The 26,801-nt window shown below is 39.9% G+C and overlaps 2 protein-coding genes across 3 annotated transcripts in view; one reads left to right on the top strand and one right to left on the bottom strand.

Moving 5' to 3' along the window:
• RAB3GAP2 (RAB3 GTPase activating non-catalytic protein subunit 2) overlaps nt 1-5,314 on the top strand; it is a 100,908-nt gene extending 95,594 nt beyond the window's left edge. For both annotated transcript variants that reach the window (XM_055581924.1, XM_055581925.1), the window contains 4 exons: nt 3,215-3,304; nt 3,503-3,724; nt 4,351-4,509; nt 4,705-5,314. In XM_055581924.1, the coding sequence (XP_055437899.1) occupies nt 3,215-3,304; nt 3,503-3,724; nt 4,351-4,509; nt 4,705-4,860 (627 nt within the window). In that variant the 3' untranslated portion in view covers nt 4,861-5,314. The remainder of the gene's footprint in view (nt 1-3,214; nt 3,305-3,502; nt 3,725-4,350; nt 4,510-4,704) is intronic.
• Nucleotides 5,315-7,912: 2,598 nt separating this feature from the next.
• The window catches only part of IARS2 (isoleucyl-tRNA synthetase 2, mitochondrial), a 44,299-nt gene continuing 25,410 nt past the window's right edge, over nt 7,913-26,801 (bottom strand). The window contains exons 13-23 of the mRNA XM_055581926.1: nt 22,862-22,964; nt 22,157-22,250; nt 20,294-20,402; nt 19,222-19,324; nt 18,212-18,337; nt 17,458-17,589; nt 16,538-16,644; nt 15,238-15,383; nt 13,536-13,726; nt 9,565-9,709; nt 7,913-8,399 (exon numbers count right to left, since the gene is read on the bottom strand). Coding sequence (XP_055437901.1) covers nt 8,257-8,399; nt 9,565-9,709; nt 13,536-13,726; nt 15,238-15,383; nt 16,538-16,644; nt 17,458-17,589; nt 18,212-18,337; nt 19,222-19,324; nt 20,294-20,402; nt 22,157-22,250; nt 22,862-22,964 — 1,399 coding nt within the window. The 3' untranslated portion in view covers nt 7,913-8,256. The remainder of the gene's footprint in view (nt 8,400-9,564; nt 9,710-13,535; nt 13,727-15,237; nt 15,384-16,537; nt 16,645-17,457; nt 17,590-18,211; nt 18,338-19,221; nt 19,325-20,293; nt 20,403-22,156; nt 22,251-22,861; nt 22,965-26,801) is intronic.

Raw genomic sequence — 26,801 nt, 5'->3', positions numbered from 1 at the left:
CATCGGTTCTTCCTTGCATCCCCTCTTGCCCATCCTTCTCCATCACTGTGGCCCAGGCTCAGGCCTCATCGTCTCCCCTGGGCTGGTCCAGCAGTCTCCAGCTTCCCTCCATAGTCCCTGCTGCCAGACCTTCCTTCCCAAACTCAGATTCAGTCATACTAGGTTCATGCTGGGACATAAGACACAGCCTTGCCTGGCTTCTCCACCCGGGCTTGTGTCCATAGTGCTGGTCTCACTCTGCAGCCAGACCACCGCTGGAGACCCCTCGGGCTCCTGGTGCTGGGAGCAGAGGACAGGAGCCCCTGCAGGAGGACTGCCCCCCTCAAGAAGGGGGAAAGCAGGGTGCTGTCGGAGCTCAGTTCCTCCTCCCAAAGGCACTGTTTCTGTGGGGAGCAATGAGTGCAGGGGGAGAGCAGAGACCTGCTGTTACTGTTAAAACTACTGTTACTAACCATGTTATTACTGTTTCCTGCCGCGTGGAAATGTGGAGCCCGAGAAGGCGGCTTCCCCGCCCCTTGACTTACCTCTCCTCCCGTTTGTCCATTCCTCACACCCCATGCTCTAGCCACTGCTCACCACTTCCACCCCTAGGAGAAGGCAGGCGTTTTTCTCACCTCTTGTCTTGTGTATTGTTCCATTTTCACAGCCAGCTGTTCCATACGGTCAGTTCCTGTTTGTTACTCACTTATCACTTAAGTGTCACCTCCCCTTCAGAGTCTTTGTCTACAGTTCCTGAACTGACCACCTCTTGGCCATGTCCCCGTGTCTGTGTGCCGTGCCAGGTACATAATAGGAACCCGATAAATATTGGTACATTCATAATTAAGGAGATGATAAAGAGAAGTTACGTGACAGGGGTCTGCAGAAGGGATGGGGGCAGGTGGTGAGTAGAGAAGCCAGTGGCAATCAAGGAAATCAAGCCTCTTGGAGAAGCCAGTGGGAATCAGGAGTTGGTGACCATGTGGCCTGGGAAAAAATAATAAAGATCATGGAGGGATTTTGAGGAATAAGCCACCTTAAGACAGACTAGTGCAGGGTGAAGGGGAGGGGATGAAAATTCAACCCAATATCAAGTTTGGGGGACTGGACATGCCATTTAAAGGAAGCCCATTTAGAAGGGTTCTGGACATGTTGAGTTTGAGAATAAATATAAGCAGAAATAGTGTATTTTAAGAAATTCATTTCTAACAAGTACTTTAAAATTTGATTAAAAAAATAAATAAATAAATAAAGTGTCTAGCTCAGTACTTCCCTCAAAAAGGGACTTTTCAAAACGAGACCACACCCAGCATTGGACAGGCATGGTGGTGATCCTAGTCTCAGCCCAGATTGTGCTTGAGTGGCCTGGGACAGCTGTGTGACTCACGTGCAGGTACCAAAGCAGTGTGCTGTGGCAGGTGACACAGAATCCCTCCCACCTTTGCATTTACTGGTGGAGTTGTTTCAGTTCTCCTAGCCTGCGAGTCATGACTCCTGGTTGTCCTGAGGGTTAAATGACATACTCAACACCAAGTGCTCAGCAGTGTCTGGAACATAGTAAATAATAAATGCACACATACTGCCCATCCCAGAGGCCCTTCTGTAGAACAAACCCCAATATCTAAGACCTCCAGGTAGAAACTACAGACTGTGAGTGAGTGCATGGGAAAACTCTCAAAAGGTGATGTTCAGAGGGAGCAGGGTGCCCTCAGAAGTCTGGCATGTTCTATCACCAAAGGATGAATGGCTTCTTGGCAGTCCCTCCAGATGACCTGTAATCACAGGTTAGGTCTAGAAAGTACCTTAGGTGATATCTGGCATGACCTGAAAGAACAGCAGCCTAGAATGGTGGGATCCTTTGTTCAAGATGACCTGGGTGCAAGGAGTGGGCTTGGAGCCCAGATCTTACAACTCACAGGCCAGTGCTCTTTGCTCTGTATTGCATTTCCTTCCTGAGAACTTCTAAAACCGTATTTTCTGATATTCCTTTTTGGCTCTATTTTCTTAAACAGGTGCTTTTAAACAGTTTAACAAGTATTTTTAAGAGGATTCAAAGTACCTACGATGTATTCAATTCAGTTCAGTTGCTCAGTCGTGTCTGACTCTTTGTGACCCCATGAATTGCAGCACACCAGGCCTCCCTGCCCATCAATATCTCCCGGAGTTCACTCAAACTCACGTCCATCGAGTCTGTGATGCCATCCAGCCATCTCATCCTCTGTCGTCCCCTTCTCCTGCCCCCAATCCCTCCCAGCATCAGAGTCTTTTCCAATGAGTCAACTCTTCGCCTGAGGTGGCCAAAGTACTGGAGTTTCCGCTTTAGCATCATTCCTTCCAGTGAACACCCAGGGCTGATCTCCTTCAGAATGGACTGGTTGGATCTCCTTGCAGTCCAAGGGACTCTCAAGAGTCTTCAACACCACAGTTCAAAAGCATCAATTCTTCGGCGCTCAGCTTCCTTCACAGTCCAACTCTCACATCCATACATGTATTAGTTACCGATTATTACTTAACAGGCAGATTCTTTACCACCTGAGCCACCAGGGAAGCCCCATTACATACAAATGATCCCCAAAGTCAGTGGCTGAAAACAGCAAACGTTGTGTCATTTTTGTGAGTCCTGATCTGTGTTCCCCTAGTGTAGGCGGCTTTGGCTCAAGGTCTCTCTTGTCTGCGGTTGGTGTGTCAGCCAGGACTCCACCAGAGCGGGGATCAAAATCCACTCACAGGCTTCCATGAGGTTGGCAGGACTCAGTTCTCCTCACATGGGCCACTGCACAGCGCAGCTCCCAGGTGGCTGCCCTCAGAGCAAGTGAGAGTGAACAGGAGCTTCTAGGGCAGAAGCCACAGCCCTGTGTCACCTGATCTTGAAAGTGTCAGGCTGTCCTCTCTGCCTAACCCTGCTCACCAGCCCCACATCAGGGGAGTGGAATTACACAGGGCCTGGGTACCAGGAGGAGGGCACCCCTGGGGTTCACCCTTAAGGCTGCTTTCACCATAATGCTTATGAAAATCAAAAGAACAGAATTCTGAAGTGTTAGTGTTCAAAGACAAAGTCAAATCGTGAGTTCTTTTTAATTGTTTAAATTGGAGGATAATTACTTTACAGTATTGTGATGGTTTTTGCTGTACATCAACCTGAATTGGCCATGGGTATGTGAGTTATTCTTTATACCCCCTCCCTCCCATAACAGCCCATACTCATCAATTTTCTTGGTCTTTTCTTTTTCTTTAGGGGAAAAATGCATTTTTCAAAGACTTAACTTCAATTCAGTTATTACCTAGTGGGGAAATGGATCCAAATTTTATTTCTGTACGACAACAGGTAAATTACAGCTATTGGGATGACCATCTCTAAGGTATTTTTGAGAACTAGTTTCTCTTTAAATTGTATCATTTTTTGATAACTAAATGTAATGGAAAAACTACTCTAAATGACAGAAAAGCCAAGTTACTTGGAATTGCATATTTTTTAATGAAAATACTAACAAGATTTTGCTGTATCTGTTTCTCCACCTTCAAGTTCTTACTGAAAGTCGTCAGTGCAGCTGTCCAGGCCCGACACACAGTTGCAAAAGACAGAGACTCCACAGAAGAGGCAGCAACCGCCCCTTTTGGTAAAGACCAGGACTGGCCAGTGCTGGCCGTGGACTTGGCCCATCACCTTCAAGTCAATGAAGATGTTGTCAGGAGGCATTATGTGGGGGAACTCTACAACTACGGAGCTGACCACCTAGGAGAGGAGGTAACAAACAGCCTGTCAGTGTCCTCTGGGCTCAAGTTGTAAAACTGGCAGTTGGGGTACAGAATCAGTAAAGTTGCCAGTAAAGCTTGTTTTCCCTTCCTTTGTTACAACTCCTAGGCACAATAGTAGAACAGGATTAAAATAAGTAAGTAGGGAATTCCCTGGTCGTCCAGTGTGGTTAGGATCTGCGCTTGATTGCTGAGGGCCTGTGTTCAATCCCCGGTCAGGGAATTAAGATCACGGATGCTGCACAGCTTGGCCAAAAAAATTTTTTTTAATAGAAACTAATCAAATTCCTGTTTGTGGCCAGTGTTTCGTATAACTCGTGCATACGCCAGACCTGTTTATGCAGAGGGACAGCACAGTAAACAGACAGGGCGCCTTCCTCCAGACGCAGTCTACTTACGGGACCTGAGAAGCACGCTCCATTCTGGATTGAGCTGTAAATGCTGTGAAGAAAATCACTAAGATCATGTGAATAAGCAGAAGTAGAATAGGATGATCAGGGGTGACTTCTGAGCTGAGCCCCAAGGACAGGAATGAGCCAGCCACTCAGAAAACTGGGACCCTTGCCAGAGGCAGAAGTAACATGAAGTCCGTACGTTTGTCCATGCTTCTCCCTGCAGGCCATCCTCCAGGTTCAGGACAAAGAGGTCCTGGCCTCGCAGCTGCTGGTGTTGATCGGGCAGCGGCTGGCGCACGCCGTGCTCCACACGCAGACAAGGGAGGGGCTGGAGCTGCTCGCCAGGCTGCCCCCCACGCTGTGCACCTGGCTGAAGGCCATGGTGAGTGCCGGGCATGAGGGAGGCAGCCAGCCACTGGAGGCTTTCTCTTATGCATTTTTAATAGTGGAGAAAAATGGGATTTTCTTAATTCTGAACAAAAGCATTTTTATTGGGAAATTACTCTCCTGCTAACTCTTAAGTAGCAATTACTTAGTTGTATGTAACTGATGGGTTATTTTTGTGTCCCATTTGCAGAACCCCCAGGATCTTCAAAACACAGAAGTGCCCATTGCAACAACAGCTAAACTAGTAAATAAAGTCATTGAGCTTTTACCAGAAAACCACGGGCAGTATAGTTTAGCCTTACACCTCACTGAAGCTGTGGAAGCCATATCTCTTCCTCCTTTATGACACTTATCTCCTGCAAACAGTCTCAAATTGTGTGACTCTAATATGAACTAGTGCATGGTTATTTTACACAATAAGATCTGGAATTTTACGGAGGAAGTATGTTTTTTTCTTTTGTAAAGTAAATAAAAATACACATTACTTTTAAAAAGTGCAGTCTTGGCTGAATTCCACCTTTGGTTAATACTGACAATAAAATATAAACAGGTATCAGTTATACTATCAATTTCTCTTAAAGCTGTTTTCCTGTTTATTTTTGATTTAAGCACTTAAGTAGCTTTATTGTCCAAATTTGCTATTTAAAACTGGTTATAATTTACAGATTATGTTCTTATAAGATTCTATATTTTGTACTCAAAATGTTATTGTAATTAAATTTAAATGTGTTCATGTGTAGTCCCCATCAGTAAAATGAGAGATCTATCTGACTCTGTTTTAATAAATGTTGGGAAAATGCTTTTGTTATCATGCTTAATCCCGTCCTGGGGGACTGGCCCCTGGAGTTCTGGATGCTGACAGGCTTCCTTCCCAGAGGAGGTTATGCTGGTGCCATCAGAGGAGGAATAATGGGTTCAAGGCCATCATAGTCATCAGAATGAACACTAAGTAGAACCCTTAACCTGTTGCACTTGCCAAAACAGAATCTGAGATGCAATCTAACCCAGCAAAATTAATTATAATGCAAGTTAAGATTTGCTTTTTGCCAAGATTCAAAATTATATCCATATCAGGTAACTGTAAAAATGTATTATCTTGTAAAACTTATGTTTAAAAAAAGGGTAAAGATGCTAAAAATTTAAATCCAACTTTATTTTTCCTACAAGTGTTTAGAAATGTCTGTTTCTGGGATCTGGTCATGTTACCTGTTCTTAGGAACAGTATAGAAAATACTTAGTGATGATACTACAGCTTAGCAAACCTACCTCACTGCTGGCTTGAGAGGATGAATACAACTAATTTTGTACCCTACAGTGCCTAGAGCAGTCCAAGTGCTGAATAATCATCTGTTGATTAAAACCAAATTAACCAAAACTCTGTAAAAAAAAAAGTACTTTGAGCTGTACAAATACCAAGTATTTATCAAGGTAAATCTTCGGAATGTAGCCATACAGCGCAATTGTTGACATGTCCTGGGTCACAGTTGTTACACGTAGCAACTCGTTGTGATACAGAAGTTTGTTTCTTCACTTCCTCAGGAAGCAGCCAGCTCTTGCAATTGTGCAAATTTGAGGCGTTGTTTTCAGGAATATAAAGGAAAAGTCTGATGTCTGAGAATATCCCAATGTAAATTCTTTTTAACAGAGAGATCACATGCAAATAAGAACTGTCTAAAACCTGGTAATTACTGTTTCATTTTAAATCATGAGAGATTAATTTTTCAGGTGCCTTGAGTGTTTGGGGTGAAGGCCTATGTGTCTGACCGAGGCATACGCTCTGCATCAGTTAACACTGAAAAAGGCCTCCAGCCGGTGCAGCCCCTCAGCCTCTGCTGGGATTGCTGGTACCCCATGCAGACACATTCACGCGATTTCTGAGTATTAGGTGTTCTGTAGTCACTTGTTACACACACTCTACAAGATGAGTTCCTTCCGTGACTTGTCTAGATACTCTGAAAGTAGTTCTGAACCTTGGAGGCTGGTCAGAGAAACCTGGAGTTACAGGCATTTTTAAAGAGTAAATTACTCGCTCTGATTCCATTATCACTTTGGGGGGTATCTAACAAGCATTTTAGATAATAACACTGGTTGAACTTACTCTGATAGGACACACAATCAAATTTTGGGATTGTTGAGAATATATTAATAAGCTGGAATACGGCTCCTAGGACCATAACAAATCACTGAGTCTCTAGTTAGATTTATACTCCTAAAATTTGCCATTGAGAGAATTTTAAAATTGAATTCTCAGTTGCATGGTTAAGAAAAGCAGTTAAATATTTTACTGTTTCGTTAAGGGCTTTTAAAATAAATCTGGTAGAGGAAAGGTAAACAAATACCTGTGTATACAGTCTGTAACCACGAAGAGCCACAAAGAACGGAATCAAGTTTCACACAGAACAGGCAGTTTCTGAAACAGGTGCGTTGCATTTACTGCAGTTATTGGTGCAAAGCCGATTTATCAGTGAGTAGCTTTTTCTTAGATATACTCCCATCCTCACCTCATATACGTTTCCTTGTTATCATTAAGTAAGCATTCTATACCTTCTTCAATTCTGTTGTAAATGCAAAGGAAATCAAAAGGGTTCAAATAATCATAACTTCTGCATTACAAGTTGTGTTTAGATGTAGAACTAGAATATACAGGATAAATGCAGATGGGGAGAAATAATAGTACCAGACTTCTAAATACGTCCTACTTTTGTAAAAATAAAAATGAGGTATGGAGAAAAGAGTTTCACCTTTGTTATAAAAACTCAACTAGGGTCAAGGTAAACAGTTAAATAGTTTTCTTGAAAAAAATGATTACAATTTAAAATCACAGAAAACTCATTTAATAATACTAAGCATACAGGGAATCAGTTCTCTTAGCAGTTATTGTGGTTCATTTCACTTAGGCAGATATTTTTAAAAGTACTCTATAGCAACAGTGAAAGCCCTCCCTCACCCTGATAGGAATGGATTTGTTATATTTCTGCTAAATAGAATTAACCATTCCTGGAAAGATTTTAATCCTATATGGAATTGTTTATAAAATGTCCTATTATCTGTTGTAATGTATTGTAAGTAGGCAAATTCTGTACATACTGCTATTTTCTGTGTCTGTTCATTGTTGTGTATTATGTATATTAGTGAAATAAATTTTCAGCTTTCATGTTGTTTCCTTAACATTTATATAGTATTAATGTGTTTTTCCCCTCTTATATGAGACATATTTGGTGACTTTTTCTGATGTGCAGCCCAAAGAGCTAGCTGTTGTGAAAAGGTTGATGTTTGCTGTTAAGGCAGAATGAAATTACTCTCTTCATCTCCTAAGTGACAGGCCCCTGCACCGTTGCTGTTCAGAACACATCTTTTTACTTGATATTCACAACTTTTGTACCACCACCAGTCAGTAATTAATTTTCCAGGTGCCTTTATTTTTAGACGTTATAGAACTTAAATACTGAGTGAAGAAAGTTTGTAAAATATAAAACATTTTCCGCTCAGCACATTTGTAGACAAGCATTTTCAGTGTTATGTTCTGAGTTAAGTCCCTTATGGATCCACCTGCAAATGTATATGTTTCCATATATATATACACATTATTGTTTATCTAGTTACAGAAAAACACTTGTAGCTCTGACTTTGACTCATCCTCAATCTTGGATTTCTCTCCAGTACTGTAAACAATCCATCTAGACCCCTACTCAGTCCTGTCAGGAGGTTCTTGCTCAGAAAGCCGTCGACACACACTGAGGTCCTACTTCCCTTTCACAACTTCTGCGCATCGGGGACACAGTGTGTCTGATGACTCAGCCGTGTACTTCCAACAGCGAGGGCATTTTTCCTTGGTAGTTGGCATGACAATTACTTTGTATGAAGACTCTTCACGAATATCGCCACCTGTGGAAGAAAAACATGTGGAGAGTATTCCTCACAGGCCACTGAACTTGTGCATCTCTGTATTTCTCCAGGTGCCCCCTTTTCAGAGCTTCCTCCCTGCCTTGGGAAATACTGCTTCCCTTACACATTTGTACAGAAACAGCCAAGATGGTAGGCTCACACAATCTGATGACTGGGGAGAGGAGGAATCGGAGACCCTGAGAGGCTGGTTTTTCCACAGGTCATGGGAGTTCTGTACCTACTCAGGCAGAGCATGCCTGCTTGCTCTTCATCTGAGGCCAGTTCTGATAATTACACTGCCGCTCCTCTCCAGCTACATTCTTAATTAAGAATTTTAAAAGAGGCAAATTAGAGGGACAACGAGCAGTGCCTCCACATTAAACTTCTTGGTTTGGACAAAAGGAAACAAAAATTTGTCTATAATGAATAGACCTCAGACAGAAAATAAATCATTTTCTAGTCACTGCACAGAGAATATAAATTAACATTCTGGAAAGCAGATTAATACAAGTCTACTACATGATCAGTGCCGCCAGGGCTCAAATTTAAACTGATGGCTATAGATTAGTTTCCCACCTCTTGCTGGTGCCTAAAAGCTACTATGAAATACACAGTATCACTCTTCCTAAGATACACTCATGTTGTTCTGTTAACGTTCTCAGCTTTCATTTCCATCAATGAGAATGAAGTAAGTTGACAAAAATCCTCAAATCAAACAAATGCCTACAAAAGGTCTGCTTATAAGATACCCCTGTGGGAATGAGTTCAATAAAACTTCCTTGACTCATTATGAGTCAAGGCCACGATACTGTAATTTGGGGTGAGCATAATAAATTGTAGATTGAACACAAGAGGGATGGTAGGGTTGGTCAAAGGACAAGGACACAGGCCAACTGAGGTAAGGCAGACTTCACATACGGTGACTATGACGTTTTCCCTCTTCTCTCCCTACCCCTGTGTTCCCAAGATCACCAGGTAGGGCACTTAGCTGGTTCAGAAACCTGGCCACTGTTTTCACTTTCTATAGAAAGATGCACTCACCAAGTGTGTATCTGCCTTTAGAATACAAGCCATCCACTGGAAAGCTAGAGATGACCTGTAATTATTGTTCACTTGTCCACATACCATTGTTATCTGGTATTTGTTATCATTCTCATCTCCTTACCTTCTAAATTGATGAGAAATGTCCCTTTAAGCTCAGTTACATCCTCGCTTATTCCTCGTGGTTCCTGAGAAAGCAACGTTGTCTGGGACGCCATCATTAATTCATTCAATTGAGAGGTACTGGAAGTCTCCTCAGCTTGTAGCATCTGGGCATAAGTATTTGAAAGTTACTATCTAAGTTCTTTGTTACCACAAAGGCTACCACAACAATTATAAAAAGACACTGCAAGTTCTTTTATTTGGTGAGGAACTCTTGGGACCATCACCTCCTGAGCTAATACTATTATATAAATCAAATCTTACTAGTATGAAAGCTTTTAAAAACTCCTAATCAATAGTATCCATTGAGAATACAACTCTATGCCAGGCACTTCACTTCGCTAGATGCTAAATGTCCACCCATTATCTGTAACTCACAAAACAGCAACAGCATTTTTTTAATCCCCATTTTACAAATGAGGAAACTTGCTCAGGGAGGTTCCCAAACAGTAAGTGGTGCGCTGCAATTCCAGCTGAGGTCTGTTAGCATCAAAGCCCGCACTTTACCCCTGTATCATGCTTCCTACAGAAGGAGAGGGGTTAAGATACTGTCTCAACAAGGATCTGCTTTTAGCGGTGCAGACCAATGGTGGCAGCCTGAATAATGCTCAGAACTCTTCTGAAGCACACTGAATTGGGATATCTGATAAGCACTTTTGTTCATTTTTCATTTTAATTCTGATCTTCAAAGTAAGCGTGTGAGCTAAGTAATACAAAATCCCTTAGAAAAAAAAAACAACTCATGAGAAAATAGGAGATTCAAAGAGATTGCATTTACACCATTAGTAACTGATAGATCCAGGACGCCATCAGACAGCTAGTTAGTATAATTTCTAAGGAAAATACATTCACGTTTTTTTAAATCCTGAATTTTTTTTCAAGTATCAATGATCCAAGCAAGGTGTACTGTTTTCAGCTTACTGCTGCTGCTGCTGCTAAGTCGCTTCAGTCGTGTCCGACTCTGTGCAACCCCACAGACGGCAGCCCAGCAGGCTCCCCCGTCCCTGGGATTCTCCAGGCAAGAACACTCGAGTGGGTTGCCATTTCCTTCAGCTTACTACTCAGAACTAATGACTCCAAGGAAACATGATAATGCAGTAGGAAAGCTCAGTACCAGGCTGGGAAGCCTCAGCCAAGTCACAGCTTCAACAGGCCTCAGGTTCCTGGCTCAAAAAATGGCAATCATGAGCTTCCCAACTTGTAAATTTTAAAACGTCAATATCTTATCAAACTTCTGTTACCTGAGCAACCATCTTATACCTACTAGCTATTTCAAGCCTTGAATCTTAATCAACCTAATTACATTACTAAAAATTTAGATTGAACTTCCAACCAGCTGAGATGGTCATTTTTCAGTAGACTATGATACCAGTCAAATGTCAAAACATAAGTCACAAAACTAAGTTTTCTTCTCAAACATTAAAACTAAAAAAAAATCTTGAGTCAGTATGTTAAGCTCTAAGTCAATCTGGTCAATCAACCCCTAAGATCTCAAGGGGAAACTTTTGATGGCCCTTGTGAAAATAAAAAATAAGGTGAATGCTTTGAGATGACACGGTAAATTTGCTGGCACAAATGAATTTTCTTCAGAACTCATGAGTAAAAGATGAAAAAATTTTTTTTTGTTTTGAATCTTGTCCAGATGGATAAAATTCTCAGAAAACCAGACCCTTAACACAAAACTCCGAATTTTTGTGTATTCAGATATCACTGCCAGGTGCTACCTGTTGTCTAGCCCTGAGGGCTCATGTTTCAAATAGAACTTTATTAAACCTTCCTGTCCCAACCTATAAAAAATAAGTAGCAACAGAGTACATGTTTTATAAGAGAAGAAAAAGGAAACACAGGGTTGGAAACAAAGAATCAGTGATTAATATTAGGATTAGAAGACAGAAATCCTAATTTACTAATTTTTTTTTAAAATGTACTATCAAAACCATCCCCATGGAAAAGAAATGCAAAAAAGCAAAATGGCTGTCTGAGGCCTTACAAATAGCTGTGAAAAGAACAGAAGCGAAAAGCAAAGGAGAAAGGAAAGATATACCCATTTGAATGCAGAGTTCTAAAGAATAGCAAGGAGAGATAAGAAAGCCTTCCTCAGCTATCAATACAAGGAAAAAGAGGAAAACAACAGAATGGGAAAGACCAGAGATCTCTTCAAGAAAATTAGAGATACCAAGGGAACATTTCATGCAAAGATGGGCTCAATAAAGGACAGAAATGGTATGGACCTAACAGAAGCAGAAGAGATTAAGAAGAGGTGGCAAGAATACACAGAACTGTACAAAAAAGATCTTCATGACCAAGATAATCATGATGGTGTAATCACTCACCTAGAGCCAGACATCCTGGAATGTGAAGTCAAGTGGGCCTTAGAAAGATCACTACGAACAAAGCTAGTGGAGGTGATGGAATTCCAGTTGGGCTATTTCAAATCCTGAAAGATGATGCTGTGAAAGTGCTGCACTCAATATGCCAGCAAATTTGGAAAACTCAGCAGTGGCCACAGGACTAGAAAAGGTCAGTTTTCATTCCAATCCCAAAGAAAGGCAATGCCAAAGAATGCTCAAACTACCGCACAATTGCACTCATCTCACACACTAGTAAAGTAATGCTCAAAATTCTCCAAGCCAGGCTTCAGCAATACGAGAACAGTGAACTTCCAGATATTCAAGCTGGTTTCAGAAAAGGCAGAGGAATCAGAGATCAAATTTCCAACATCCACTGGATCATCGAAAAAGCAAGAGAGTTCCAGAAAAACATCTATTTCTGTTTTATTGACTATGCCAAAGCCTTTGACTGTGTGGATCACAATAAACTGGAAAATTCTGAAAGAGATAGGAATACCAGACCACCTGACCTGCCTCGAGAAACCTACATGCAGATGAGGAGGCAACAGTTAGAATTGAACATGGAACAATAGACTGGTTCCAAACAGGAAAAGGAGTACGTCAAGGCTGCATATTGTCACCCGACTTATTTAACTTATATGCAGAGTACATCATGAGAAACGCTGGGCTGAAGAAGCACAAGCTGGAATCAAGATTGCCGGGAGAAATATCAATAACCTCACATATGCAGATGACACCACCCTTATGGCAGAAAGTGAAGAGGAACTCAAAAGCCTCTTAATGAAAATGAAAGAGGAGAGTGAAAAAGTTGGCTTAAAGCTCAACATTCAGAAAACGAAGATCATGGCATCTGGTCCCACCACTTCATGGGAAATAGATGGGGAAACAGTGGAAACAGTATCAGACTATTTTTTTGGGTTCCCAAATCACTGCAGATGGTGACTGCAGCCATGAAATTAAAAGACACTTACTCCTTGGAAGGAAAGTTATGAGCATCCTAGATAGCATATTAAAAAGCAGAGACATTACTTTGCCAACAAAGGTCCATCTAGTCAAGGCTATGGTTTTTCCAGTAGTCATGTATGGATGTGAGAGTTGGACTGTGAAAAAAGCTGAGCGCCGAAGAATTGATGCTTCTGAGCTGTGGTGCGGGAGAAGACTCTTGAGAGTCCCATGGACTGCAAGGAGATCCAACCAGTCCATTCTGAAGGAGATCAGTCCTGGGTGTTCTTTGGAAGGACTGATGCTGAAGTTGAAACTCCAATACTTTAGCCACCTCATGCGAAGAGCTGACTCATTGGAAAAGAACCTGATGCTGGGAGGGATTGGGAGCAGGAGGAGAAGGGGACGACAGAGGATGAGATGGCTGGATGGCATCACCAACTCTATGGACATGAGTTTGGGTAAACTCCAGGAGTTGGTGATGGACAGGGAGGCCTGGTGTGCTGCAATTCATGGGGTCGCAAAGAGTCGGACACGACTGAGCGACTGAATTGATTTACATCGACATCTTCTGAAACCAGATTTTACATGGAGCACTTTGATATGAACCCCATTTCAAAAGGTACAAACTGTGACTCACCTCCATGATCTCAAAAAGCAGCCCAGGCTCAATCACAATGATCACCTCATACTCAGCTGCATTTTTGCCAGGAATGCTTCCAAGAAATGAATCTCTCATTGCACATGCACTTTCTATGGCTTCTTCCAGTCCAGGTTTCTTCCAGATAGAACTGGTTTTAATCCACCCAGTACGAAAAACACTCTTGGGTTCTTAAAAAGAAAAAGTTAAACCAATTTATATATATTTTTAAACTGTATATAAAACTCAAACCATCACACATTTACTATTCATGGGAAATAAGGATTGTTATTTGTGGGTAATAATTAATACGGTTGTTGTTCAGTTGCTACGCCATGTTTGACTCTGCGACCCCACAGACGGCAGCGTGCCAGGCTTTCCTGTCCTTCACCAACTCCTGGAGCTTGCTCAAACTCATGTCCACTGAGTCAGTGATGCCATCCAACCATCTCATCCTCTGTCGTCCCCTTCCCGTACTGCCTTCAATCTTTCCCAGCATCAGGGTCTTTTCCAATGAGTCAGTTCTTCACATCAAGTGGCCAAAGTATTGGAGTTTCAGCTTCAGCATCAGTCCTTCCAATGAACAGTCAGGGCTGATTGCCTTTAGGATTGATTGGTTTGATCTCCTTGCAACCCAAAGGACTCTCAAGAGTCTTCTCCAACACCACAGTTCAAAAACATCAATTCTTCAGCACTCAGACTTCTTTATGGTCCAACTCTCACATCCATACGTGACTACTGGAAAGACCATAGCTTTGACTATATGGACTTTTGTTGGCATCCTAAATGCTTACCAAATATTTACATCAACATTTGGAAATGTAAACAAAGGACAAGATATACAGTAAGATCTCAGAAGATGCCCAGAAGAAACTAAAATAGAAATATCCCAATATTACAGTAGATGTCTCTGGGTTATAAGATCATGAGTGACATCCTCACTGTAAAATTTCTAATTTTCTGTAAGTTTAATGTAATCAGACAGAAAAAAAATTAGAAAACTATTCACTCGCAGGCACTATACGAAGACTCTTGAGAGTCCCTTGGACTGCAAGGAGATCCAACCAGTCCATTCTGAAGGAGATCAGCCCTAGGTGTTCTTTGGAAGGAATGATGCTGAAGCTGAAACTCCAGTACTTTGGCCACCTCATGCAAAGAGTTGACTCGCTGGAAAAGACTGATGCTGGGAGGGATTGGGGGCAGGAGGAGAAGAGGAGAAGAGGACAACAGAGGATGAAATGGCTGGATGGCATCACAGACTCGATGGACGTGAGTCTGAGTGAACTCTGGGAGTTGGTGATGGACAGGGAGGCCTGGTGTGCTGCGATTCATGGGGTCACAAAGAGTCGGACACGACTGAGCGACTGAACTGAACTGAAAATATATTTCTGACATTTATAAAGGTATATAAGAAAAAGTGATTTCTCAGTATAGCCAAGCTGCTAATATATTTCAGAAAGCATTTATTTTTTTTTCAGAAAGCATTTTAAAGTGGCTTGAAAGATATGCTGAAATTCATCCTACTCCTCTACACACAGATGAGATGCAGAAACTACAGTTACTGAACTGAGACGCATCGTGCCACAAAGCAGTCACTGTATTAATAGATGAGTATGTGCCTCTTACTTGAAGCAGATAAAAGGAGAAGCTGCACCCTCAGCCAGGGTCTTTCTCACTCAGAGAACAAATCAATATTTCTTACCTTTAATATAGGGTATGTGCTGGAATACCTCTTCAGCCAAGTGAGGAAGAATGGGAGCAAAAGAGCGAACCATTACATCCAAAATTTCAGCTAATGCAGTCTGACAAGAGCGTCGTTTGGGATCATCTGCATTTTCACAATAAAGCCTAGACAAGAACAACTTATTGAGCAGTTGACAACATGCTGTACACAATCACGGCCAAGGTGGGACCGGCCTCAGGCTGAGCTTATTCTGACGATGCCTAAGCCTATGGCTCTAACTGTCTTCTAATTAAAGGATAAAATATTCCATCATACAGCGCTTCTGACTACATCCTCTATTCCACTTGACTCCTTCCAGGTGTGCTCACCTCCTCAAAAACTCAGAGCTATGCTATGTCCAATCTGTTTTACAGATCGATAATAGCTAGAATCTAGACAACTTAGTGAACGGAAAATGAGTACGTCAGTTGATGGTATTTAAGATTCTAGTCCCCAGGCCTACAGTCTTCCCTGGTGGCTCAGGTGGTAGAAGAATCTGCCTGCAATGCAGGAGACCCAGGTTTGATCCCTGGGTTGAGACGATCCTCTGGAGGAGGGCATGGCAACCCACTCCAGTATTCTTGCCTGGAGGGTCTCCATGGACAGAGGAACCTTGTGGGCTACAGTCCATGGGGTCACAAAGAGTAGGACACGACTGAGCGACTTAGCAAGCATGCAGGCACCCCACCCTTATGACCCTATCAGTACGTCAAGGGAAGGACTGGGATTTGTAATCCCAGTAGAAGGTCCCTGACGTGCTGATGAGTAGGGCGGGCACTTCACACTGGCTGAGTTACTACAGGAGCAAAACATGAAGACAGCATGCAGCCTGCCTCTAAAAGGGCATCACTGATGTTATATGATGCTATTATATTCATAATTACCTGACTATTTCTCCCACCTAAAGGCCAGCAAACTCCTGAAAACAAGCACTGTGTTCATGCCCTCACAGTCACAGCTACTACTTATTGAGGACTTGCTTTGTCAAACACAGCATTGAGTATGCTACTCATATTGTATCTTTTCATTTCCACTTTCTGAGATAGGTATTATCATCACCATTTTATGACTAAAGAAACAGATTATAGGATAAGTTGCCTCAGCTCATCAAACTAGCAAGTAGCAGGGTGAAATTGCCCAATCAGACTTGACTCAAGAATCCAACTTCTTAATAATGGCCCAGGCCCCCCACTGCTGGCCTCTGCTTTCCAACATTTGCCAAGCAGAGTAGACAGTCAAGCACTGTTTGTTAAGCATTTGAATGTTCAGTCATACATACCTGTCTTTGATTATGCTGAAATAAAAATTGGAGAGTTCCCTGGTATAAAATGCTTGTAACAGCCGAACAACCTTTCCAAAGTCATACTGCTTATATGAATCATTAATCTAGGGAACAAAACCAAAATAAATTTGGAAGCTGGGATAAGCAAATAAAAATGCAAGTCGTCATGAGCAGAATATGTTCCTTTTCAAAAATACGTTTCAAAGGCAGACAAACACACAACAGGAAAAATGCGAGAGCATTTAAGGATCTTTGAAAGGTTATTTCTGGATATGAAAGGCTACTATCCTCAGAAAAAAAAAGAATAATTTACCCTGGACTCTACAAAAGAACAGGCATCAAATGAAAAGATCAAGTTTTAAGTGATGAAACAGCACTATTCTAAAACAGCAAAGGATAAAAGCTACCAATGTTCCCTCATTTATACAAAAAAAAATAAAACTGGGCAAAAGTCTATATGTACAACTCTGACTTAAGTGGAAGCAATTCCAATTTTTGAGAAAATACAAATGACTTGTGTTTATATATGAGAGAGTATTTTACAAGACACATAAGAACTGTCATTTCAGTTACTGCTGTACTTTTGAGATGGCTATTTCTATACATCTGCAGACAAATAAAAGTACATCTCAACTTTATTCCTTCTTATACATGGAGCTGATTTTCAGAGGAAAATGTGGTCTGAGGAGAAGCCTGGCCTACTTTTGCCACCAGGCACTACTCTCGTCTTTTCTGAGAAACCAGAAGAATTCTAAGACTTCATACCTAGTCAACCTAGGAACATGCGGAACTGATCAAGTATAACTTTCCTCAGTGCTTTAGTTACTGTTTCTAACAAAGTTGGTTCCACTCAACATGTACCCCAGATTTCAACACACAACTGTGCTACCTCCAAAAGCGTATTAATGCTCACTCACCTTGTTTGCCAAATCCTGCAGTAAGTGCAGCATGTACTGGTCTATGACATGCATGCTGTTGACAGGGATGGAATCTGATTCTGGGTTGAAACCAGCCACATTTCCCAAAAGAAAGCGGAGTGTATTCCTAAGCTATAAACATTGAGAAAAAAGAAATATGCAGTCAAAAAATATGAGTCCTTCAATTATTACTGAAATTGTTTTATTTTTCTATAATTTTTATCCAACTCATGTTACCTTCCTAATGGAATACTTTATTTTTATATCATTCCTTTTAAATAAGACTATTTAAGTGCAAAAAAAAAAAAAAACACCATCTCATTTCAAAAGCCCAGTTATAGAAACAACCATTGTAATTTATAAATAAAAACTGAGTTTTCTTTATATTTCTATAAAATTTTAGGGCAAATCACCTGTCAGTGGCCCAGTCTGTTCATCAGTGTAGATGAGAATGTTGTGTAGGTAAAAATAAATGGAATAAATGTGAATGGTCATTGAGCACACAGAAAGTATATTAAAATTAGTGTAATTATATATAATATTAAAAAGACAGTATATAAAAATGTTAACATTACCACTTATATTTCTAAACAAATAAATTAACATACGATATTTTTTAAAGCTCACAACATGTGGAGAACGCATTTTCATTCAGTTGTGCAAGTGCCAACAAAATGCACCTCATTATTTTAACAAGGACTCAGTAAACTTTTCATTCAGGAGTAGTAAGGAACAGAAAGAGGAGTGATCCGACCTTGCTAATGTCATCTCTGGCAGCATTCAGTAGAGATGGACTAATTGTGACTTCAGTGAAGACGTTGGACTCGGCAACCCACCAGCGAAGCACATCAGCACCATAGGGGGGCTCTTTGCTGTGATCCTTTTCATTGAGGGAAAAAAAAAACATACCAATAAATAGCTTTTGATGACAATTTAGTGAACAGGTGTTTTAGGTAAGACTCCTATTCTGAAATGCTTGAATACAACATGATCATAAAATGTACCTGTATTGTAATGAAATAAGCTAACAATTTCAGAGATCCGGCTGCATCTAAAAAAACAACGAAACTGGAAAAGGGGGAGTATGGCCTGCGGCCTGGTGCAGTGTCTTCCCTGGATATCTGTAAACAGCTACTACAGCAGGCGGGCAGTCAGAGTACTGCCCTGGATGCCCTGCGGTGGGGGAGGGGCCGGGGTGGAGCGGGAGGGGTGCTTCCCCCCGGTATGCCCAGGCTACTCTGACCAAGAGATGTGATTACTGGACTCTAGGAGGGCAGTTAAAAGCCGACAGGGTTAAAGAACAGATAAGCAGTATCTTTTCTGAAAGCAACTCCAAAATAAACCAAATTACCAGCAGCCCCAGATTTGATATTCTTTAATGAGTTGCTTTAAAGTGTATAATGTCCAAGAATGAAAGTTGCTGTCTCATTTTTTTTCTTATACTGTTTCTATTTAACTGTAAAACCATAGTTTATAAAGTTTTAAAGTTCAGACCATTAAAAAAGGGATAGCGTGAACCTAACTGGAGATTCAGACCTGAAATAAGTCAAAAAAGCCACAACAATCCCAATCCTTCACATTTTCAAAAAAGTCACACAAAACTTAAAGAGTCTAGATTTAAAACATGGTAAAGCATTTGCTGCGAGGATAAAAATCAGTTTTGTGAGGTTTTTTTTTTACATTGAAGTAACTATATTAAGGGTCTTGCTGCCAAATTAAAAGCCTTAAAACAAAAATAAAATGAGTTTTTAGGGAACCACTTACTTGTCCTCCATTGATGACAACATCAGGATCAATGACATTCCCAAGAGACTTGGACATCTTTTCTCCCTTTTCTCCAAGGGTAAATCCATGAACAACCACTGCCCTAAGAAGACAAATGAGCTACTATACTAATAAACACAATTATGATGGACATTTTGAAGATGACTTATAGCTTAAAAAGAGTATCTTAGTTTGACACAAAAATAAAAAATTTTTCTTGACAGATTATATATGAAATTTTTTCTTCAAAGTAGAATTCTAAGCTGCTTATTTATCCTGATTATTAAATACTAAGCTCTCTATACACAGAAAATATTTTTATGCTTACATTCACTAAACAATTGTCTTCTGATCATCTATAATGTACTGATTTTGATCATTAAAACTAACCAGAAAAAGTATGTCTTAAAAAAAATTATCACCACAAAATTATCTTTGTTCAAAAAGGCAATTGGAGAAATATATCTGTTCCATCGACTTTTAAAAGCATGTTATAGTAGAAACATAAACATGCCAATTACTCTGAGAAGAGTTTTCATTTTGAGATGGCAAAAATATTAAGCCATTTAAGAATCCTTCTGGGTAGAATCCACATATTTGAATAAGGAAAAGCTATTATCTGTAACCAAATAAGAACCCCAAATTTAATAAAATTCACTAAAAAAATGTTTCAGTTCATTAGCCACTTGCGGAAATTACAAATATAAGGGTATCTGATCAAGACTGTCCCTAGTGAAACTGGAATATCCTCTCTACATCTATCCGTGTCTACCATATTTAAAGGTCAAGCTCTCCGTGGGTTTCTCTACTACGCCAGTCAATGCCGGTTTTACTTCTGGGACTTATGATCTGTATCAGAGTGAAAGAACTTTTCTGTATTACTGTCTCCTTTGTGTCTTTTTTTTTTTTTTACTTCAAACTTATTTCTCTCATGAGATTGAAGCCTGTAAACTAATTAAGGGCAGTGTTTTATCACATACATATTACTCAGCACATATTATTTCACACTGGCAAGTACTCAGCAGGAATACTCAAGGTATGCTCACTCGTTTAGCCCAGGTGTAATACTTACTTAAAAGGTGACTTATTCCTTGCTGCCACACTTGTTAATAAAGAAGACTGAAACCACCCCCCAAGCTGGTCTTTTCCTTCCAAGTACAAATCTGCTCTTTGGTCAGTACCTCCAAAATAAATATGGAAAAAAAAAACAAACAAACAGAAATCTAAGTCAATTAAAGTTAAAAAAATGGAAATGAATACTTATTAAAATATTAAAAGTAATCATGCTGCCTATTTCTTGTGTCATCCTCCACCCAATGGCCACACTACATTCACCTCAGCTGTTACCTTTACTGTCAATTTATTAACCAAGATAAAGAAAATAAATTTTGCAGTATGATCAAACAACAGACAGCTAAAATATTATCTAAATTAGAAACTAATTCATAATGACTGTCAATTATCAGTATTACCAGTTAAATCTTTAGTGAAAATAAACTACTATTTTTATTAATTCAGCAGTTATTTGCTGAGTATCTAATAACTTTATTGTTGTCATTTAATTCTCAGAGTAACTCTAGAGGGGAGTTTTTACAATCAACATTATCGCATCAAGGCTGAAGCAGCTAATAAACTTTGAAAAATACTTCAAAAGCACTATTTCATATATGGCATATGCAATTTTGAAATGCAGGATGTTACCCCAAACACAGTAGGAGGTAACTCTTTTTCCTGTTTATAACACTACTTAACCTACCTACCAACCTTATGGAGTGTTATCTGCTTACATTTTCAATATTATTTAGGAAAACAAAGTGCCTAAACTGGCAATATTTTCTCTTGAGTACAACATTGGAAACTATTTAATATTGTTGCTATTAAACATTACTACAAATGAACATTACTACATAAAAATCATATTATACATTAACTTATATTTGATTATGAATTTTTATGTACACTTTAGCTATAAAACAGAGTGAACATGAATTTATGCGTATTTTACTTCTCAAATTTCCTAGGCGGAAAGAAAGGCGCAAATAGCGGAACACATTTACCTGCTAGGAATCACGCTAATGTCCTCTCAATAATGAGGCCTACTACCAGAAGGATACCCCAAGTAAAACCTGACCACGATCCTGCTCAATTCCTTCAGAAGCAATGGTGAGCGGAGCATGCAAGGCGTTTTCCCACATTCCTTTGCTCCAGAAAGGAAACCGCCTCATCCCTGTAACCTCCCGGTACCTGTCTGTAAGCTCTCGGTGAGGACACTTTACCTCTCCCCTTTCCCTTAGTATCCTTGAAGGTATCGGCTCACATCTAAACGCACCCTTTGTGTGCCTGCTACTGCTCCCTTCTGATCCCTGCCTAATCTCTCCTTCCTCTTTATCCATGGAGTCAAAAGCTCACCCTAACCATGAGCAAGGAGAAACCAGTCAGTTGTCTGTGGCAAGAGGGGAGAAAGCTATGAGAAGGTAATGGAATACCAAAGAATAAGAACGAAAAAGCAGGGTGCCCGAGTTCTACTCTGACACTAACCTGTGTGACCACCAACTAATGTGATTCCAATTCAATCTCACGTCCTTTTCTGAAAAATGAGATGGGGTCAGGCTATTTCAGTGATTTCCACACTTGGTTTACAGAACTCAGTACCTTGGGGCTGCCAAGGAGGTCAAAGGGAATGAGCTGACTGGGAGGAAGAAGAAAATTCCCACCTTTATTTATCTTTTATATTGTGGTTCTATATAAAATTTCATAGAAGACACTGGATTAAATGATTGCCAGTGGCTCTTTCAGGTTTAAAATTATACTATAGTAGGAGATATACTTCCAAAAAAAGCAAAAAAAAAAAAAAAGTTCTTGATTAGAGATTTCTTCTGATAGCATTAATTTTCAAAACTGCCTGACAGGCAATAGACCTCTTGTTTTAGATTACCTGGGAGAACATTAGACCATGAAGTTCCACTATCAAACCAGATGTCCAAAATATCCTGACCTGGCACGTACTCCAAAGCATCGGGACCACCAACCTAATAAGACAACATAAAAACATTTTACTTACACAAAGATCATGATACTTATAATTAATATCCAAAAAAAGTCTTAAGAAAATGAAATACAACCATTAAATTCACATTTTACACTGACATTTCTTAAGTATTTTGCCATTAGGGACAACTACTTCACTGCTTCATCTACATGTACAAGTGGCGGGGGCCACCCACACATGTATTAATGTAAATGCAAATTGTGTTCATTGTCTTGCAATTATCTTCCAGTTTGGATCTCTCCATGTGCGATGCCATTGAACTCATGTCCTGTGAAGGCCCAGATCCACCAGTGTTAGGCACTGTTCTCCCACATCACACGTGTCTCTACTCAGCCAACAGAGCAGTTGCAGTCAGTCCTGGCCCCCAGGGAGACAGCCGACCCCCTCAGCCTCTGCTGCTCCACAGACACCCAGCTTCTCTCGTGAAATCAAACTGTCTACTCTCAAACTGCTCTGGCTCCTAGTTTATGATGACTAAACTCATGAACTTGACATGATAGCATCACTACTTTTTAACTCCCAGGAACCTCTCGTGTTGTCATTAAATCATGGAATACGCACAAAGGCTGTTTAAGTCCAATGGAAACGTACCTGAGATAAGACTTCTTTTGGAAGAAGTTGCTCCGGGGGAAGAGTCCACCAGATATCACTGCCATGCTCTTCCACTAGTTTAATAATATGCTCGATGGTTTGGCTATTTTCAGGGGGACAAAGCAAAACTGTTCAATTAATTACTGTGGTTAATACCAAACATTTAAAAAATTAAAAAGTGGTGATTTTTTTTCCCTATCTGCAGGGTATTTTTCCCAATATGCAGGACATTTTTTCCTATCTTTCCCCCAAACTTTAGTGATATTATCTTCAATTATTTGATTACTTCGTTGCTACTGTCATTGGTCATAAGTAGCCCTTAAAAGAAAAAGGAAAAAAAGTTTTGTTTTTTTTTAAAATAGGGATATCTCCTGATACCTCTTTTTTGGTTACTAATTGCCCTGTTTCTATTTTCTATCCAAGTACCTATATTCAAAACCTCTTAATTATCTACCTCCTCCAATTTCTGCTCAAATTAAGCCAATACATTCTGTCAATTCCACCTTAAAATGGTACTCAAATTTGTTCTTTGTTCAGATACTATTATTAGTCCAACCTCTCTGCCTCCTACCAGACTGGTGCAATGGTCTGACTTTTCCCCTATTCGCATTCCTTTACATGACACATGTAATTTAATTTACAGGATACATCTCTGCATTCCTAAAATTGCTTTTATCACACCAACCCTGTCTCAGAAACTTCCAGTGCCCCCTCACTGCTTACAGGACTGAATCCCAATTCATCTGCATAAGAGGCCATGCTGTACCAGAGCATGGGTTTTGGTAACAGATATCCAGGCTTATCTCCCAACTGCTACTTTTCATATACATGACACACACAGTAGTAAAAGTTCTCTAAGTTTTGACTGTCCCTTCTGTTAAGACTAATAGTACAATTTTTATTCCAAAACATTTACTGAGTACTCCAACATCTTGGGCACTGTTCGAGGCACTAGAGTTACAGCAGTTAACAAGGCGGATAAGATTCCCACCATAGTGGAACTTGCATTTTAGTGATCCTGGATACTTTTGTCAGGATGACTGCAAACTAGATGAGATGATCCAGTAAAACTTAGTGCATGCCTAACACATAAAAGAAAGCCAATAAATGTGTATCAAATGCATACTGAAACTGATCATATCTATGGGAAGATAAAGATACAGTTATAAATCATTTGAAAATTAAACTCAGGGAAAATTTTACACTAAATTTTCTCACAGGAATAATATACTTTTAATTTATTATCACAGCTTTATGAACATTACAACTTCCCCAGCTGCTTTCCACCAAGTCAGAATACAGTGGTCAAGAAAATAGAGCCATGTGTGGAGAAAATGGAACCCTCCTACACTGCTGGTAGGAATGTAAACTGGTGAAGCCACTATGGAAACAGTGTGAAGAGTCCTCAAAAAACTAAAAATAGAGCTGCTGTATAATCCTACAATCCCACTCCTGGGAACATATCCAGAGAACACTATAATTTGAAAAGATACAGGTACCCCTATGTTCACAGAGCAATATTTACAACAGCCAAGACATGAAAGCAACCTAAATATCCATCAATAGAAGAACAGAGAGAGAAAATGTGGTGTGTACACACACACACACACACACACACACACACACACACACACACACACACACGGAATATTACTCAGCCATAATAAAGAACAAAAGAATGCTATTTTGCTTCAACATGGAGGAACCTAGAAGTTATCATACTAAGTGAAGTCAGACAGAGAAAGACAAATACTATATGATACCACTAATACAAGGAATCTAAAATGTGACACAAATGAAGCTATCCATCAAACAGAAAGAGACTCACAGACACAGAGAACAGACCTGCGGTTGCCAAGGTGAGGAGTGTGGCTAGACTGGGAGCTTGGGGTTAGTAGACGCAAACTACTATGTATAGAAAGGGTAAGCAACACGGGCCTGCTGCATAGCACAGAGAACCATATTCAGGGTCCTGTGAAAAACTAGAATGGAAAGGAATATGAAATAGAATGTGTGTGTGTATATATATATATATACACACACACACAACTGAGTCACTTTGCTATACAGTAGAAATTAACACAACATTGTAAATCAACTATACTTCAATAAAATAAATTTTAAAAAAAGAACATGGACCCCAGAGCCAGAGAACTTTCATTTAATTCCTGACCCTATCACTAGCTATGTGACCCTGGGCAAAGCACTCAATATTCTGTACCTTAGTTTGCAAAAATGCAAATAATAAAGTATCATTAAGAGAGCTATTATGGATATTAATTGAGGTTATATGCAAAATGCCTAGAACAGTGTCTGGCACATATTAATGGGCATTATGTAAGCAATATCTATTATTTAAACTGATTCTTTGAAGTCAGGAAACTTTAGACAGTTAATTTTGTTAACCAATTACCAAAACACATATCACACACATACATATTAATATTTAAAGATTAAAGTATGTATACTAAAGCCAACTTTTGAATTATCCTCCTTTCTACCACACTCCATTAACACAAGTAACTAAGAATGCAGGTCTACAAGAGTTGGTATAAATGGAAGGAGGAGTGGATAGAAAAAACCTCTATGCTCCTGACCTGGATCTACTTGTTATTAATCATGACCATGTATTATGAATCAATAAATCTCTCTAAGTCTGATAATTCAGATAAAATGAAGTGTTTATGAAAAATTGCTATGGGAGGCAAAAACCAAATGGGTGTTATAACTTAAATATGCTCTACAAATTGAAAACCAAAATACTTAAGTTGGTTGTACTTCAAAGAATAGACTGAAAAAGTATGATGCTACATTTATTTTGAAGAAATTATAAATCATAAGGATGTGTAAATGGGCACAATTCCATATTTCTAATACAGTCACACATTTCATATGGACTTTAACAGTAAAGATAAACTTCTTGTGACATGAGACCATAAAAACTTTGTGCAATAACTACCTAGTTATATGACAATATTTAGTTACATATTACTATTTTATATAGTTTACACAGAACACTGTATCAGTTAAGAAAATTGAATATACTATAATAGAAAATATGAATAAACCTAATGCTATTACTCTTAGAACAAAAAAGAGATACTATCAAAGGATTCTCCAGGCAAGAATACTGGAGTGGGTTCCCATGATGTTAGGATTTTATTACTCAAAATAGTTTTTGTGTATATACAAGTTTTATATATATATTTATGTGTATACCTTTATTAATAAAAGGACTTTATAAGACCTTTCTAAATGGATTCATTTAAAAATGGCTAAAGTGACAGATAAACTGTTCTGTGTCTTGGGGTTCCTTAAATGCTGGGCCTTATAAGCAAGTAACACAATTAAAAGCGAGGCCTTGAAACTGTGTCTCCCAAATCATGGCTCAATTCTACTTTACTTCTCCTTTCAGCCTTTGTGGGCTTCCCTAGTGGCTCAAAGGGTAAAAAATCCGCCTGCAGTGAGGGAAACCTGGGTTTGATCCGTGGATTGGGAAGATCCCTTAGAGGGAATGGCTTACCCACTCTAGTATTCTGGCCTGGAGAATTCCATGGACAGAGGAGCCTGGTGGGCTACAGTCCATGGGGTCACAAAAAGTCGGACACGACTGAGTGACTTTCACTTTCAGCCTTTCTAACTCTTTTATGAAGACAAACACTGCATCTGTGAACTCATACTCCCGTTCTCTGGGGTTCGCTGAGCAAAGGCAAAAAAACCCTCAGTACCCATGCAGGATGAAGGCGTGAACCAGAGACAAGTCAGGAGCAGGAAGTCTCCAGAGACAAGTGCGCTGACGGAGCAAGCACCAAGTCCAAAGACCAGAGTCTACCTGCAACTTACCAGATACTGACAGGAATACATCACGTTATTCTTCTGAGCTTCAGTTTCTATGGATATTGGGAATGCTGGGAGAAGGAAGACTATTTGAAAATTTTAT

This window comes from Bubalus kerabau, chromosome 5, assembly GCF_029407905.1.
Source record: "Bubalus kerabau isolate K-KA32 ecotype Philippines breed swamp buffalo chromosome 5, PCC_UOA_SB_1v2, whole genome shotgun sequence".
Taxonomy (NCBI): domain Eukaryota; kingdom Metazoa; phylum Chordata; class Mammalia; order Artiodactyla; family Bovidae; genus Bubalus; species Bubalus kerabau.
The sequence above is the reverse complement of the archived record's forward strand: the minus strand, read 5'-3'. Positions and strand labels throughout refer to the sequence as shown.